A 12,588-nucleotide genomic window follows, 5' to 3' on the forward strand; every position below is an offset into this window, starting at 1 on the left:
GAAAATGGATTTTGACGGTGAAAGAGAATGTTCATCTGCAGGTTGTAAAAAAGGCTGCTGGATGAAGAGATTCTGACGTCACTCAGGCTTTCATCGCTCCTGCACCGAAATTTACTGTCGCAAAATTAATCAAATCGACGCTTTTAACCCCAAATCTGCTCGCCACAGTCTCGATCACCCGACAGACATATTAGTGGGTTGCTTTCGGCTTCCTTTCTTCGCACCGGGAACTTTAATTAAAGGTAAGATTGAACGGACCGGAAATGGGAAAACTGGACTTGCACCGTTGATGGAATTGGTCGCAAACGCTGATAAATGTCAAGGGAGCTTTAGGGAATGAAAGAAGACCGTGGGACGACCGCGCCGGGGCAACGGTTAGCGGGCTAGGTCGCTAAGGAGCACGGGGCATGTAATGGCTATCACTCGGTGGCTAATTCGTAGTGCGGACTCAGTGCCGCCGCGATTATAGGTGTCTGAAGTCCGGTCATTTGAGGTCTTGTCTGGCTTCCAATATCGTCTGCCAGACGAAGACCACATTGAGAATTGTCTCTCTTTTCGTTGATGGGTCTGTCCAGAATTCGACTTCAAAGGAAATTCTTTGGATACATGTTGAGTCGAAAAAATGTATTTCGGCGGGAAATGATATTTTCTGGAACAGGAATCTTCATCGACTCCTCTTTAGGTCAGCGTTTATCGGAAGGTTCACGACTGTGGGAAGGAAATATCCTACGATAACAGACTTGCGATGATATCTAAGACTTTATTGATTTAGAGCCCTGTACATGTAAAAATAGGAGATAGGTTTACCAAATCCAACAAGCACCTTACATGAGATTGCCCAGGGGAGAGGAAAGAGCTTTATTTCAACCTTGAGGGCTGCAGCCTATTCAAGCAAACTTTATTTCAGACTTACTGTATTTCAAACCATGTCCCTGCTCCGGAAATAAGTCGGCTCCATACCTCCCAGTGTCTCGCCCTAGCCCCACACAGCTCAAAAGGCCGGGCCAACGCACGTGATTTAGCAGCTAATGACGTCGAATTCGATTACCGCGCGGTGCAACGCACGAAAATTGGATCAGCCGAGCGAAAAGATAAAAGGAGTCCACGGCCAAAGATATCCCTCAAATTGGATTGTGAAAAAATATTGAGAAAAATGAAGGGGAAAAAATGTCGTTAACATGTGGTAAAACCCAATCGGACAGGACTCAATTAGCAGAGCGATCTTGGGAGGGGATTAAGGGGAAAACTTACCAGGTCTATCTCTACGACTGGTCCGACGCTCAGGGCGAAGATATCGCTCTGGATAACGATCGGTGGACCTGTGGTACAAGGACAAAATAAAAGAAAGGGACAATGTATGAGATAGTTCATCAATGGTCCAGCTATCTTCAGTAGCTAGCACGGTTGGCTTCCATTACGATTCATCTCCCCGAGCAGGTTTAAACTAATTATACAACGCGGCAAAGTGAGCATCTTGTCAATTAGCGCTGGAAGGAAAATGGAAACCAAGTAACACATTCAGAGGAATACGCTTATGCTACTGAGACAATTACGAGCGAAAGGTAGCCTTGGGCCTGAAGAGCAGTTCAGAGAACTCGCCCAACTTGAATCTAAATGAAGTCTTGAAACAACCTAAGTGAACAAAATACACTAACCTTACACCCATTGCAATTAAATTGCCACAGAAACAATGCTTATTAATGAATACAGCTCAGTATGATTTCGTGTTTTAACAAGCCTCAATAGAAAACACACACAGACCATACCATTGTCCACATTATCGCAAATGCGAACGCTAGTTTGGCACATACCAAAGACCAAACGATAACTTTTGCATTCAGTACTTTCAGTTAAAAAAAAGGAATTTGCCAATGTGCATTTGAAACGCAAGGTTATGCTGCGTTTCTGAGACACTCTAACGGTACACCGGGGTGTAGTTAGTAATGAAGACAGACTCTTGAACAAGAAACACGGCCCTGCCCATCTAACCGAAAGTAGCCTAATCGGGCAGGGTACCAAATTTTCTATTCTCTCTCTTGTTGACAAAATGGCCACGAGTGGGTTGAAGTGGCTGGCTAACTTGGCTGGCCCGAGGTCAAGAGATATGGCTGTATTACCCGATGGGACAAGGGCTTACCTTGGCCCTAGCCTACGGGTACCAAGGCCTCTTTAGGCTCTCATTTCAGTTGAATTCGGGAGCTCGATAATTGACCCTTTTATCACATAACTGCCGTTTTTAGTGATACATTGATTCCAAGTAGGGGACTATAGTCTGGTTCCCATGACGTACGGACCCAAGCATGCGGGTTCGTTTAGTAGCGAGAAATGATGATCGTCTATAGTGTCATTAAAATGCAAATCGTACACATCTGATAGGCGTATAGTGAAAACTGAACGCGTGATGTAACTGTGGAACCAGATATGCCACAGGGTTATTGTGAAGTTGGAGGGTTTCGAAACACTTGGTGGCAGCAGACAGCAAGACATATTTGGCGTGACGTCACTGATCGCAGACATGTTTGATTGAATATTTTCCGGTGCGCTGATCAGAACCTCGAAACATGGTCGCTGAATGATCACGACCAAAATGGAAAGAGTAATTAAATGGGTCACTAATGATGAATTGAATGTGCATTCAATAAGATTCAGTGGAATAGAAGTCCGAACGTCTAAGCACTTTGTGACGATTTGACAAAATGCAACGCCAACTTTACTTCGAGGTGTACTTAATCACCTAGACAAGGCAGTGACGGAGAAAGGTCTTCAGTTTAATCTCCAGAATCTCACAGGAAGGTTGGCCAAGGTTCTCAGACACCGAAACCTCGGCTATAAGTCCACAGTCCGGCCGGTGTCAAATGTTGGCCGTGCATTCACCATGCAAGACACGGTAGCTCGACCGGGGCTGGAGTGCTTCCGTCCTTCTCCTCTCGTTACATCCACCTTGGGATTCCGTTGCCAGGCTAAAGGGAGGATGCCGCACCATCCTGTTTACTCTCGCGGCGAAATCTCGGAATTGGTCGGGTCACTCGGGGTGACAACCATGCATTGTAACGATTTCTTCTTATAAGAGGGGGTGGCGTAGAAAAGAACTAGAGGTTAGATAGGTGTGGACATTTCGAAACTTCCACACTTTATTAAAAATTAGTAGATGTTCCTCTTTTTTTAGCGAGCTTTCAATTATCCTTCACGTCACACATAATTTGAATAAGACCTCACAGAAACAGAAAGGGTAAAATACATCTGCATAGGGAAGAAAATCCTGAGGAGTAATGGAAAAATTAACGCTAGCGAATGAAATATTTGAACACCCCCCCCCCCAAAAAACCCCCCACCAACAACAGGGGTCCCCTTCGAATGACGAACGATTGCCGTTAAACATCTACACAGTTTGACAACATAATGAACGCTCCCGTAACGCGCTGTGTGCTCCTCAAGGAACTCACTACGATAGCTCAGCTGGCTTTAGGTAAAGACTACGTGCGACAGCTTGGAAACAAGAGTATTTTTCTCTATTGAATAAATTCCCTGTCTCCAAACATAATGTATGCAATTTATTGCAATTGACGCGGACAAGATGTGTACATACTGCTCGCTACTGTGTACCTGCACTATGCAAAGATGTGGCCACTTAATTCTTATATTATTTTGAGATCCCCGTTTCAAAAGAGGTATACAATATTTGTCGTCATCTGATTTTCTTGCTAGGAATGAATTATGGCGTTATCGTCATTACAATTAGGTATCAAGCATGAAACAGTTTTACTTAAAAAGAACGGATTTGTAAAATCATAAATGATTATTGTAATAATAATAATTACCGGGAATGGGTTATTAGGGAGACTTTCCCATAGACTTGTGCACAAAATGTTTCCAACTTAAATGTGCCCTAACCCAATATTCCCTTGTCCTTTTTCCACGAATTTCGGTATTTTTTACTAATTAGACCACGAGCAACAAATATAACCTAATTGCGACATTAAAATTTTGCCTCTAAAGGGGGCTGTGCCATTAGGGAGACAGTTGTGTGTCTCCCTAAAAGCCGGTGTCTCCCTATTATCGAAGAAATTACGATAACGTGTCTCCCTAATGGTACATTTGTAGGAATATTGCAGTTAGTTTACCAGAGTTGGCAATCAATCAAAAACAAAAATTGCCTTCAAACTTATCAAAATATTATGCTTCTGATGGGCTGTCAGTTTAGCATTAGAATTGCCGAGGAGATCGGGACCTTCCGTGAACTCCCGTAATGTACGTCAGTATTGGGGAGATTTCACAACCCGTGTGTGAGTTTGTTTTCTTTTCCGCGCTTCTCTCCCAATAACAAGCGCGCCGACTTGATCGCTTCAAATAACAACACCCGTGTTCGCTGACCGTGAACACGGGGACGGGACGTGCCGTCGAGATCGTGACTGTCATGGGTCCCGCACTTGGTGTAGCATACCGAATATGCTGTCATGCCTTTTATGCCTACTGGACACTTCCATGACTCTTTTCAGCAGTTAATATACCGTAAATCCTACAAATACTGGCTGTTTAAAGTATCTTTGGGGTCGAATACCCATGATTTTGCAGTGGATCTTTTCTATTTTAAAGAACCTTATAACCTCCTGTGATTGGTGGATATTCTTACCTCCTTGCGGTAAAATCGGAAAAATGATAGCAATATCCTCAATGTATAACTTTTCAATCAGCAGAAACTGTTACTCCCCCAAAACCGGAAACAACCAAAACATATAAGTACTGTATTCTACCTAGTGGCTGCGGCTGATCAAGAGGGGGGGGGGGGGGGGGGGGTGTTGCAGCCGCTGAACAATGTTATGATACTAAGAAAATGGGGCCAAGAATAATAAATGGAATACTAAAGTTCCTAAATTAGTTTATTCTCAAATTGCCTTAGAATGCAGAAGAAAGCACCGTATATTTCAAAGATTCGGGGGGGGGGGGGCGGCATGATCCGGACCCCCTAGCAGGGCGTGCCTTTGACACGCCTTTACTCAACCCCTTACACATCACCCCCTCAGCTGAAAGCTAGCTCCGCCCCTGACTACTCCAACCCCAAAGTCATAATCTTTCATTTGCCCTGACGGGCCTGACCCGAGAATATCACTCTTACGAGCTCCGCCTTTAATGCGCGTTAACACGAAGCAGAGTCGTCGAACGTATTCACGAATTTTAAGTAGTCAAGTGCGTGCCTCCCAGTGAAGTTCGTGCGTTATCAGGCGGAGTACTTAGCTACCAAGCAAAATCTGGCAGTCAGGAAAAACAAGATCTTGCAGATAATTCGAATTCAATTACAGAATGAAAATGCACTGGTTGCCAAGACAGAAAAATGTAAATAAACCCCGCCGTATCTATGAAGATCAAACGGAAGGTTGAGTACAATTTCAGATTTTCAGTTTTATTTCCGGGGACGTTGTTGAAGTTGAAGCTACCATGATGGTGAGACGATTTCCAACAATCGTTTTCATATAATGAGGATACATGTTGTAAATATCAACTGAACCCTGTCATTTACCTGAATAATTACGGTAGTAACAAATGCATTTTAAATTAAAATGTTTTCTTAGCTAGTACCTGCCCAAGTATGGCAGCACAAAATCGACAGCATTAAATTTCGCACATTATTGGCTTTTCCACAAAGTTGCGGAAACGCATTTGTTTTTGTCTTGATTTTTGTTTTGATTTTTTGTTTTGATTTTTTTCTTGAGTACACAGTGTTTATAAAAATACGCAGGTGAAGGGCAAAACCCAGGACTGAAATCATGTAGTTATACCAACTAAAATGCCGAGCCACGTTTGAAAGCCAAGCTTCGTATCTTACCCCCTCTACAGAGACTGTTCGAGTTTTGAATGGCGGTCACATCTGAAGAGTTGGGATGGACCAGATAGTGTCAAAACTGGAACAGGCCTATGAATACATTAGTAATTCTCTTTAATCCGGCTGGCACGATCGCAACCTGGCCAAATAGTTACCCGAAACCTGTAGTACCATCTCTCCTCCCTCTTTTCCCTTGGCAAACTTTAAAAAAAACTCCTCAGTCCACGAATTTGATTCGATTTCAGGGCCAGGATCGATCTCAAGTACCGCACTTATCAACAGGTCTCGATGTGGGAAGTGGCTGGCTGCTATACGGTTACCCCTATGGATTGGTTTTTGTCTCGGGCTCTGGGTCTTAACATTTCAGAATTTCTCCTTTGAACTCGACACCAACCTTCCTTTCAACAATTCACTTAGACTTAAAATTGTTTACTTTTACGTCTGGGCTCAAAAAGTCCGACCAGTGTCTTTTTCTGGAGTGAAAATCGTAACGACAAGCCACTGAGTCTAAGTTCAGACAGTCATCCAATATTGCGCATGCCCAATTGCATGATAACAAATCTATCACGGCAACTATCTTTACGAGTAATTACATCGGGGTGGCTCATTTTGGTACATAGGCGGTCTGGAGACACCTGCACGTGCTAGTTAACTTACGTATTGACCATTTCTTTCAACAGACCTCACATCAGGTTCCTTTTTTTTTTTTTTTTAAAGAAATCTTGGAAATAGATGGACATTTTATTAACCTTACCTAACCAAAAAAGGTATTAAGTTGCAACATCTGATGAGTTACGTAATGAATGAATATGAACAAATAGGTTTTCCAACATGGTTTCATAATTATGCCAAAACATAGCGATATTAATTAAAGGACGGATGAGTTGCTCTTTTTATGCATACATAAAGTACGGGTCGAAAACCCTTCAGACTTAGGATTCAGTATTCCGCGAACCCTCTACTTTGAGAAATGCATGTATCTTGTTGTTATGCTCCATCGATCCTCCAGAAATCCGCAAGACATCACGTGAAATTAATGTTCCTCACTGAGCCCAAGATAACACGAGATTTGACGCAGAGCCTCCGAAAATCTACCCGGAAATTGATTGATGATGAAAAAACGTGTGCCCTGCCCCGCCGATACAGGCAATGAATTCGAAATGAGGTTTGGTTTAGATTTGTATTTCCCGGAAGTCCATTGCAGGATTTTTGCAATTTTTTTGTCGAGCTTGTTGAGGGACTTTTGTTTTTTTAAGGGGCTTTGGACTTACTCGCTATGCTGAATTCCTCCCCTGTTCCTCGTTCAGCATCTAATATATGCACGTTGCCTGGATATTTTAGCCCTCCCGCAGGACAGGATGAAACTGCTTCGGATACAGAATGTGCCATAATACTGACAACTCGAATCACGTCTCGAGACTGTCGGATGAATAGTTCGGATAGTCATCTTACGGGAACATCTTGACTTGGTCTATGGCCATTGAGCAACACCGTTCAAATTTCAATCACCTCCAAAAAAAAAAAGGCCGGACTTCAAGCACCCTCGAGAGGTGCAGTCCCTCCGATTCTGAGTTAAATTTTAGAGGCATCTGCGATTGGCTTTCGTGCTTTCCAACAGACCTTTGTCGTTCTCGTGCCCGTGCGGTATCAACATCTGTTGCAAATTAAGTGTTTATCCTAGATTTTATCTTTTGCGACGAATTTGACAGAATACGGAAGCAAGATAAAAGAGCCGAACTGACAAAAAGAAAGATCGCCGAGATATTATTTATTAGGGTCTTGCCCAAGACAGAAGAGAGAATGCAAGCGAGGCCGCGGCAGTCCTTGGCCCGTCATCTTATCATAAATCACTGCGTGTTGGCATCCTCTCCAAGTCCAGAAGATGGCTATAATATCCATAGCTCCGGGCCAAACTAAATCAACTCTAACTTGGATTTCGGGACGGATCACCATTCCTCCTTTTTTTTTTAACTCGGAAAGGGAGCACCGTGTGCGCATAGCGTGTCACGCGGACGGTGTACGGTCAGCCGTGAAACGCGGTGCGAGAGCCGGGCGCGGGATCAGACGATCACTCAAGTGGATGTGATGACGACAATCCTACATCTCGCGGGACACCGAGACGAACCGGAGGACCGCCAAATAAGGCAAAGAGCCACCGCCCAAGGGCCTGAGCACACGGGGATAAGAGCCAGCTTCTAACACCGTACACCCGAGCAAAAACACGGTACAGCATCCTCAACCAACTCCATCCCTTCTTCTTCGTCTCCACGACATTCATTTCCCTCAACTCACATAAAAAATAACAAACCGAGACAGCCTCAAATGTGCATCATTATCGTCCCATGTCTTGTTTGGATAAAATTATCCCCGGCTTTTGTCAGATCTCACCTGGGTCTCAATTAATTTCATCTCAACACTGCCTGAGATATAATTAAAAAACGTGGGCAGGAGCGTTGTTTGGGGTCCTCGGGTCGGTCTAGCCGAGGGAACCCCCAGGGCGCCCGTATATCCTCGCTGTTCCACTGGGAGACAATGCCCTGCGTAAAAGCAGGCCTCTCGATTCCGGATTGGTGGATCGATACCCAGGACCAATACGTAGAGATCCCCCTAGTGTCAGCCAGAAACCTCTGCGCAAATAGCGATTTAGAGGCAGCTAGAGATTGTTTGCGAGAAAAGGGTTATCACAACATATTTCAAGGGGGCCGAAGCAAAATTGCAGCTGATACAAAATATTTGCTCCAAACACAACCACTTAGAGACGTACTCAAATCATGGTTACCTTAATTATAATTTCTTTGACACTCCAAATTTAATGGAATTTAATTGCCACATTCTGCACGCTTTAGTGTGTAAATTTACCATGTGTGAATCAATCTTGAATCTTTTGTGAAGAAAGAAGTAAGTTCTATTCAGAAACCTGGTTTAATTTAAAATTTACCAACGCATATTTAGTTTTCAATGATGATCAATAATAATTGTTATCCAATTTAAGACCAGTGAGACTTACACTTAATCTAAACTTAATCTAAACTGATTAAATTTCTGAACCAATGAATATTACAAATATACCGAGTATTTTGAATGAATATTGCGGTCGTTCTAGTCAATTGGACCAATCACAACCTAGCTGTGTCTCCCATGGAGGCCGCCATCTTGAAATCAAAGAAAAAATGGACACCAATTGGTCGCCAATCGCATGTGTCATTTTCTTCACCGGAGACAAAACAACAGTTCTTCGTTTTCTACGGTGAATGTTTCGAACATCAATGAGATAAAAATAGATTGGTAACGATTTCCTTGTTTTGAAAACAGCAATAAAACACAATCTTGCCCTCTGGAAACCAGGCGAAAATGGCCGCCGGTGAATTCCTTGGCATCCGCTATGAAGAAAGGGGCCAAGCTTGGGCTATTTCAAAATAAACGACTGTTTGCTTGCTGGCAGTCTGTCCGTATATGAGCAAACGATTTCGCACACGGGACTTCGGGGCACAGGCGGAGGCGAATTACATCAAACTTCATTTATTAAACCACGGGCCGACATAATTCGACAAACCGGTTCGTGCCTTCCAATAAATCACCCATCGCTGGATCAAATGTCAACGATCCCGCCAAAAAAAAATGCTCACCACGCACAGTCGCATTGTGAATATCAACCACACAGCCTATGAAACAACGCACGTTCTGGGCTGCTCACCGCCTTGCTTGCTACACTTGTGCACGTGTCGAAACGGAAAACAGTCGTTTTGCCAATTATTTACCTGCATCGACTATTCTTGGAGTGTGTGTTGAGTCTGTGTTTAATTTGATATTAATAACACTAGCCGCTTCGAAAATAGGCTTTAAGCGATCAGAGATAAGTGCTGCGTGTTGGCAGTTACGCCACTGTGTTCAAGTTGACTCAACTTCAGCATGTGTCTGGGATGGATATTAATTATTCCGATTTGGATTGCCGACATGTGGCTTTATAATGTACCCGAATGTCATAAGTAATGTATCACGTTGATAAGTGTACGTTATTAATGGGTTTTTGAAAATGTGTCTTGCGGCACGGAATTAAATCTAACATTCATCAATCTATACCCAAGCAGGCAGAAAAATTTGCCTTCAAAAATAAGAGCCATTTATTACAAATCGGTCGATATTCAAGCGAGAGACATTGATCGTCAACATGAAATTTCGCAGCGATAGGCGATATGAACAAGTACGCACACTTGGAGAAATGGCTTTGATTAGCACAACAAATTGTAGGCTTCTTGGAAACGAAAATCGTGGATGAAAATGCCTCTACACATGCAGCGAACGTAAAGCGATTAACTCCTATAACGCCCTTTGCACCCATTTGCAAGCCTTGTCATAACCGTTCTCTTCTAATCATTCTAGGCATTTCATCTTTTTTTTCTTTTTCGACACAATTTCGAGCGGTGGATTACTGCTTTTTAGTGGGGAGGGCGTGGGGGGGGGCGGGGAGAGGAAAATTACCTGAACTGGGGTGACCTCAATGGCGCTGAACAATCGCCGTGCCTGCGTTGCTTTGCAATTAAAGGAAAAATTAAGATTAAAGGGTAGGCCCTTGCGACATGTTGAACGATTCATCCAATCATTCAAGCTGTGACATACATAACGTAGTTCGTGCGTTCAGAAGATACTTTGGTAAGTTATTAACATCGACTGATCCACTCAGGGACGGATCTAGCTTTCAGAAAACGGTGGGGGGGGGGGGGGGGGCTGCTTTGAAGTTGGGGTTGAGTGAAGGCTTGCCCCGGGGAGATTTTGAAATCTAAGATGCTTTCTTCTGTATTCTAAGGCAGTCTGAGAATAAATGTAGGAACATTAGCATTCTATTTATTATTTTTGGCCCATTTTATTAGTTTCACAACATAAGTCAGTGGCTGAAGGGGGGGGGGGTTGCGACCCCCATGCCCCCTCTAGATCCGCTACTGATACTGCAACATTAAACGCCACAATCTGCCTTCTAAAACCTTTGACATTTTCGGATTGTCTGCCTGATATTATTATTATAATCTGAAACATATTCTATGGACATTTTCGGAGTGACACAGAATTATGTATTTAATTTGCCGTGAACATGATATGCCGTGTTATTTTTTTTAGAGCGCTTGTATACAACACATCGGGTTTGCTAACACTACATGGAAGGACATTAATTTGTTGGTGAAGAAAACGAAACTCAGAGGGTAAAAACCAAAATTAACACCAACAAAATATTACCACGAACAGAAATATCGACATCTAATTAAACATACACACACCGAAACAACAAAATAACCCAGAGTGGCACAAGTACCAATGCCAAGTGAAAACACACATACCCAATCTAAATTATATTCAAGACCATGATCAATATAACTTCAAATAGCACGCAGTCACATACAAACCAATGCCAACACCAACAAAATTCTGTCCCTAACCCTTAATGCAGTATAGGTCAAAACCAGTACTACCACCTTTATCAATAAAAAAAATACACATAACACCACCACTATGACTACTATTACACCGAAATAACACTAACACAACACCGGTATACAATACTGATTAGTCTTCATTTACACCAACACAATTCATCACATACAAGACGTTATACCTTTGATACCAGGGCGTAGGTTCTTATCGTAATTGGTAGTCAGGTGGTCCAGGATACGTGTGATGTTCTCCCTGGCCTGTTCCTCTTGCTTGTTGGTGTTGTACTCGTACCCACCACCAGGACCGCTGCACGCACCCAAGATACTAGGCAGATCGAAAAAGGCAACATTTTGTGAAACTTCACTCTGCGGTTTCAAGAAATAAGAGCTATACCTGTAAGACTAATCAAATGGGGAAAATAAAGCTAACTGTACACCATACGGAGGAAAGTTCAAAAGTTTGCAATCAAACCTAAGGGAAAGTAAAAAAATAAACCAGTTTATCGTCCCATCTGCTTCCTTTTCCCGCCCGCCTCTTTTTTGTAAATCATAAGTTTTCAATATATTTTGACTTTTTCTTTGATTCCAGCAAAAAAAATAGGTATGTACACACGTTCAAAATCTGCTAGAAGGGTACGGTCCCTTTGGATATAAAAGTATCATCAAAGGAGTCGAGAAAATGAAAGAATTCATCCGCCATCTTAGAAAATCTGCCATCTGTGGGGGGGGGGGGGAGAAGGCCGCCTCCGTTGTTTTTTTTAAAAACCCGGACGAGAAACTATATATTTTTATTTGGCCTCAACAAAAACTTGTCTCAATTACGTTCACTTCAGGAATCTGCCTTAAAAGTCCAGATTCTAGCCAGGGTCACCATGAACAGATCAATTCAAATTCCAAACTGTTATTTTGATAAGATGACCAGTGGTACGGAAGTCCAGATGCGATATCGAACGGCCAAATCCATTCACGTAATTAATAGAAAACAAAGGCAAAGTACTGATGCGTACCTTAGATGACGTAATATCTTCATCATGAATATTCATGAAACAGCGTGTAATTTAAAGCCATGTTTTTCTTTTTTTTGAGAGAGAAAAACAAAATCACCCCTTAAGTCGGGCCAAATCTTTCATCCACGATTAAGTTAGATATGCACTGTACCGATTAAATACAAAAAAGGCTATAACCCATCTTCATTATTCTAACTAATGCTTTGTTATTAGTGTCAATTGAAGCAACCACTGATACTACCGAAGCAGAAAAACTGTATCTCGTCTATTTGACCAAATATTCCCACATGCTGTGCGCTATACGAATTGTAATTACTGTAGGTCGTTCTGGTAATAATTA

General features: G+C 42.6%; 1 protein-coding gene across 1 annotated transcript in view; it reads right to left on the reverse strand.

Annotated features, from left to right (window-relative positions):
* The window catches only part of LOC119729370 (gamma-aminobutyric acid receptor subunit alpha-2-like), a 40,100-nt gene that overhangs the window by 14,467 nt on the left and 13,045 nt on the right, over positions 1-12,588 (reverse strand). The window contains exons 2-3 of the mRNA XM_038201992.1: positions 11,424-11,566; positions 1,252-1,319 (exon numbers count right to left, since the gene is read on the reverse strand). Of these exons, the coding sequence (XP_038057920.1) occupies positions 1,252-1,319; positions 11,424-11,566 (211 nt within the window). The remainder of the gene's footprint in view (positions 1-1,251; positions 1,320-11,423; positions 11,567-12,588) is intronic.

The sequence above is a fragment of the Patiria miniata genome, unplaced genomic scaffold (assembly GCF_015706575.1).
Source record: "Patiria miniata isolate m_02_andy unplaced genomic scaffold, ASM1570657v1 HiC_scaffold_20, whole genome shotgun sequence".
NCBI lineage: Eukaryota > Metazoa > Echinodermata > Asteroidea > Valvatida > Asterinidae > Patiria > Patiria miniata.